Source organism: Vombatus ursinus, unplaced genomic scaffold (genome assembly GCF_900497805.2).
Source record: "Vombatus ursinus unplaced genomic scaffold, bare-nosed wombat genome assembly UNPS02011916.1, whole genome shotgun sequence".
NCBI lineage: Eukaryota > Metazoa > Chordata > Mammalia > Diprotodontia > Vombatidae > Vombatus > Vombatus ursinus.
Genome location: NW_020951694.1, coordinates 1,620,403 through 1,625,212, shown reverse-complemented (window position 1 = coordinate 1,625,212; position 4,810 = coordinate 1,620,403). Strand labels below are relative to the sequence as shown.

General features: G+C 51.4%; 2 protein-coding genes across 2 annotated transcripts; one reads left to right on the top strand and one right to left on the bottom strand.

Annotated features, from left to right (window-relative positions):
- Positions 1–91: 91 nt before the first annotated feature.
- NAA38 (N(alpha)-acetyltransferase 38, NatC auxiliary subunit) lies at positions 92–2,586 on the top strand. The gene is made up of 4 exons (XM_027857114.1): positions 92–320; positions 608–775; positions 993–1,179; positions 1,755–2,586. Exons 1-4 carry the CDS (start codon positions 192–194, stop codon positions 1,865–1,867), a joined length of 597 nt encoding a protein of 198 aa, XP_027712915.1. The 5' UTR covers positions 92–191; the 3' UTR covers positions 1,868–2,586.
- Positions 2,587–3,080: 494 nt separating this feature from the next.
- TMEM88 (transmembrane protein 88) lies at positions 3,081–4,480 on the bottom strand. The gene is made up of 2 exons (XM_027857117.1): positions 4,202–4,480; positions 3,081–3,788 (listed from the first exon to the last, which is right to left on the bottom strand). Exons 1-2 carry the CDS (start codon positions 4,424–4,426, stop codon positions 3,516–3,518), a joined length of 498 nt encoding a protein of 165 aa, XP_027712918.1. The 5' UTR covers positions 4,427–4,480; the 3' UTR covers positions 3,081–3,515.
- Positions 4,481–4,810: the final 330 nt, after the last annotated feature.

Here is a 4,810-nt window from a genome sequence, read left to right as displayed (position 1 = left end):
GAACGCGGTTTCCTGCTGACATGGGAACCATTGTCCTTTGCGGGCCACCGTCCACGGGAGTGGCAGGCCAGAGTGAAAGAAAGACTCTTTGCCTTTCCGAGAAAGCTGGGGGCATAGGGAAATGTTGTGCAGCACAGCTTCATGGGAACCGTAGTCCGGCTCCCTAACTCAAAAAATGGAGCTCCCGATTAATGGAGATAGGAAGCAGGGAACACGAAGTGAGTGGGACATACAAACAGACGCTGTTTGCCACAGCATGTCCGCAGTTGACGGCAAGTCTTGGGACTAAATACAAATCTCACGAAGTAGAGCAACAGGAGGTGAGACAATTCTTAGTGTCTTGAGATGGGTTGACAGACAGGTCAAGATTAGTGGTTTTCTCGCGATACTTTGCGAATACAAGGAGGATGGGCCGAGGCTCTGATGCCTGATTTATTCCGCTAGAGAAGGCTACTGGAAGGCAGGCGGAGCTCTAGAGAAGCGGGAAGTTGCCAAGGAAACGGGAGGACTCGAGCTATTGGTTTGGGTGGTATCGCGAGAAAGAAGAGGGCGTGGAACTAAGCCCTCTTAGAGACACGCCCTTCCCCCGCCCCTCCGTTTGCTCTAGTTCCCGCGAGATTTCAGACTGAGCGCATTAAGTGCTTCTGGTGAAAGCGAGGAGAGGCCCCAGAGGAAGAGCTGCCGCCGGAGTCCGATGGCAGGAGCTGGGGCGACCGTACTGCTGCGAGAGGAGAACGGCTGCTGCAGCCGACGCCAGAGCAGCTCCAGCGCTGGGGTCAGCAGCGGGGCAACCAGAATCGGGAGAGGGGGCAAAGCGACGGGAGGACAGGCGTAGGGAGGAGGATAGGGCAAGAACTACAATCTCCCGGCAGTCCTTGGTGCAGCTTTTCCTCATTCCAGTGCTCTTGGGCTGTGGGGACTCTTGGGAGATGTAGTTCTGCTGGATGTTCCGGCTAGCTGAACGCTGTGTCCTCCCTCCCCCCGGGCTACAGGACTCTGACGGGGAGCGCGAAGACTCGGCGGTGGCTGCTCGTGCGCGCAGGCGCTTGGAGGGCCTACTCAACAAGAACATGCGCATTCGCATGACAGACGGGCGCACCCTCGTGGGCTGCTTCCTGTGCACGGATCGTGACTGCAATGTCATCCTGGGCTCCGCGCAGGAGTTCCTCAAGCCCACGGGTCAGATCGCGTGCGCGTGCCCGTACTCGTGCCCCCGTGCCTGGGTTTCCCCTGGGCAAGTAAATAGGGTGCCTCTGATATACCTCGGGTCTTCATCCGACCCTTTCCCTCGACCGCGTGCCCGAACCCGGGCTCTTCCTCTCCAGAAGAACGGCCGAGGCAGCCTGGGTACAGGGGGCAGTACCCTGATTTGGGAGGCCTGAGGTCTGGGTTCTAGTCTTGATTTTGTCACTTGACTGACTTGAGGAAAGAAAATCACTTTTCCAAGCCCCAGTTTATCTCCAGAAATGGAGGTAATTCTGCACTACCTATCTTAGTTGTAAGAAAAGTATTTGGTGAACTCGAGAGAAATGTTGGCTATGATTTTTATATGGGGTAGGTTTTAACCACATTTTACCAAGTCTGTAGGTGATGCCTAAGGTCACACTACGTTTGTCTTAGAGTCAGGGCTAAAAATTGGGTCTTCTGATTGCCAGCCTAGGCCACTCTCCATGATCAAAAGTCCATGACTAATTTAGGTGTAGCTGTGCACATTCCCTGACACTCCCTTCACATCCCCCCAATTTCTCTTTCAGATTCCTTCTCGGCTGGGGAGCCCCGTGTCCTGGGCCTGGCCATGGTTCCTGGGCACCACATTGTTTCTGTTGAAGTACAAAGGGAGAGCCTGACCTGCCCTCCCTATCTGTGACTCTTGGCCCTCAGCACCCACTAGGAAATGCCATCAGGGAAGCTGTGATTATCTGTCTTCACTTCATCTTCCCTCATTCATCTTCTGATTAAAGCCTGTGATCTATTGACCTGGTACTACTTGGGTGGGGAGGGTGGCAGGGAGGCCAGCAACTTCCTGACCCCGATTCTGGGCCATGGAGAAGAAAACCAACTTCTAGTTTTGAAGGACCCATACAGAAATGCTCATTACAAAGAATACACTGTCCACTGAAACCAGAGCAATGAGATAAGCCTTTTTCCTACTCCCTCCCTTTACCGCCCAAGAGGAATTGGCTGGGAAGAAGAAGAGAGAAAGTACTGTTATGTAGTCCTCACTCTGCCACTAATTTGCTGTGGGATCATGGACAAGCTACAGCTTTTCTGGGCCTTAGTTTCTTCTGCTGTAAAATGATGGAATTAACAACTTTATTTTGGGCTTGAGCACCTAGGAGATTTGGCTATACCAAGCTCCTTAAGAAAGAAGGGGAATGAATCTCTACTCTTCATTACAGGATGCTAAGTGAAGTTGGTGTCTTCACTCACTGACTCCACATTGTCTCAGCAGGAAAAGGGTGGGTTGATGGGGAAGGATGTAGGACAGAATCTTTGGAAGGGAAATTTCAGACAGTATGGTTGCCAAAAAGCCTGGTTGTGGAAGTCAGTTTGTCTAGAATAAAACCCAGGAACACCTGCCTTCTATAGCTGCTCTGTTCCATTCTACCATATGCATACACACATACTCCAAGGCCTTAAGGTGACCCAAGTGGGAGGGTGTGGGGACCCTCCATCCTGTCCTGGATGTCTCATTGTTTCCAGCCCCGGCCTGGCAAGACAAGAGTTTTTCCTGAGTGGGGTTAGAGAATAGACAACACTCTTGGCTGGGACACCTGGGTCCCAAGGGGAGCAAGGGCTGGGAGCCAGAGGTGGAGTTCCCATCTACTAAGCCAGCAGTGAGTGAGGAAGGTTGAACCCCAGGAACTGGTTTGGAGGATCTGGCCAGGAAAACCTTACTGATAAGATAAGGGTGGAAGGTCTGTAGTCCTTGATTTTCCCAGCTTCTGCAAACAGCAAAGGGAGTGGTTACTTGTCCACAGTTCTTCCAGAGATAGCAGTTCACCTCTGCTCAGAGCTAAAGTTGCCCGGATTTATAGACCCCTAAGAAAGAAAGTGATGTTCACAATTAAAGATTTGAGTCAGACTGATTCATTAATCTTTTATTCATGAAACACCTAATGGCTCATCCTTTCCAACATTCAGCTTTCCTGCCCCATAGAGTAACTTGAATTTAGGATTAACATTTGGGAGATTCGGTCCAGATGTTCCAAAACTCAAAGAGGGTGGCACCTAGCCCCCATGTTCAAATGTCCCATATAGTTGGGAAGGGAAAGAGGTTGTCCAGAGATGGGGTTTTTCATGTTTAGTCCAGATATTGAATCTGTTTTCCATTGGGACCAATCCAAACATTCCGTTTCCCTTTAAGTCTGGTTCAGATGTGGAATTTATCTCTAGAGTTCCTAATCCAGATGTGGGGACTGGATATCTACTACTCCCTAGACAACACAGGCTTCTAGAGGTTTAAGTTGGGAGTTAGGGTGGACCCTATGTGAATTGGGGGAAGGAGAGCCCTTTCAGACCCAGACCTTGCCAATGGCAGTAGGAAGGGATTGGGATGCTTGTGGGGCTCCTAAAGTTGGGGGATGAGAGAGTCCCCCATCCTGGTAGATAGCCCGGCTATAGGGTACCAGGCAGTCAGCAAGGCGGAGACGGCAGTAGAGGCGGCGGTAACCAGCTAAGGCGAGAATCAGCAAAGGCATCAGGAGCAGGAAACCCACTACCAGCAACACTGTGAATCCTGGGTCCTGAAAGTGGGCAGTACAGGGGGCTGCCTGAGAGCGCAGGAACTAGGATGGAGGAAAAGTGGAATAAGGCGGGGGACCCAGACACCAAGATCTCTAAAATGAAGAACCATGTATTGGATCTCAGTATCCAGGGATACCCCAGGGGGTGGGAAGCTGCAACAAGAGATCAGATTTCTAAGGTTGTGGTTGGATCTCTAAAATCCTTCAGGTTGGGGATAAAAATCAGTGGGTGGGAATATGAACCCAAAAGAACCCTCATTTTCCTTAACAGATCTCTGCTCTGAATGTAGGAATCTAGCCTAAGATTAACTAGCCAGGTGCCTCTTTCTCTAGAGTTGGGGTTTTTTTTTGTTCAATTCTGTACCTTACTCCCCCACCCCACTAAGCAAACGAAAGGTAAAGCAAAATCCAGGGGAAGATGGGAAAGAGGCTACAAGGACAGAGCTTGCAATTACCTTTGAGTGGCAGAGGAAGCCAAAGCCCAACATGACGATAGCTGGCAGTAATACTGTTCCTAACACCACACCCAGCAGCAGGAGGTTGAAGACGGCCACAAGCAGATTCTGGGCTGTGACCAGAACAGCACAGGCCCAGCAGTCCAGTGGGTCTCGAGGTTCAATGCCCCTGCCCCCACCCCCACTGTAAGGTGGTGGCTGATGAGCCCTAGGGCCTTCTGCCATTGCACCCAGACCTTGGCTGTGTGACTTCTGTGTCCAACCATTATATAGCAGTCATCCTCCCTTTCCTGCCCTCCCCCTGGCCCAACCCTCTCCTCACTCACACTCCCACCTTACTTATCCTGGAATGTGGCTCTGGGATTAGTCCCCTCCACCCCCTCATTTTTAGGTTGAGTCTGGAGCCCTGGACATTCCACAAATGTTTCTGGAAGATGTATGTGTAGGGGCTATCTGCTCAACTCCATTCCCCCTACTCCATCCAGATTTCCTCCCCCCCACCCATCTGTTCCTGCCATGCCCCTCCCATCCACTACACCACAAGATTAGACTAGACCCCACCCCCACCCCATCCCACCCGCCCACTTAGATTGTACACTAACACAATCC

What these genes read in the sequence shown, in the direction of transcription:
- NAA38 (XM_027857114.1), top strand. Translation starts at nt 192, where the DNA reads ATGGAGATAGGAAGCAGGGAACACGAAGTGAGTGGGACATACAAACAG. An exon ending in AGAGCAGCTCCAGCGCTGGG is followed by an intron (nt 776 to 992) that starts GTCAGCAGCGGG and finishes CCCGGGCTACAG; the next exon opens with GACTCTGACGGGGAGCGCGA. An exon ending in GGAGTTCCTCAAGCCCACGG is followed by an intron (nt 1,180 to 1,754) that starts GTCAGATCGCGT and finishes TTTCTCTTTCAG; the next exon opens with ATTCCTTCTCGGCTGGGGAG.
- TMEM88 (XM_027857117.1), bottom strand. Translation starts at nt 4,426, where the DNA reads ATGGCAGAAGGCCCTAGGGCTCATCAGCCACCACCTTACAGTGGGGGT. An exon ending in GCTTCCTCTGCCACTCAAAG is followed by an intron (nt 3,789 to 4,201) that starts GTAATTGCAAGC and finishes CCTCCATCCTAG; the next exon opens with TTCCTGCGCTCTCAGGCAGC.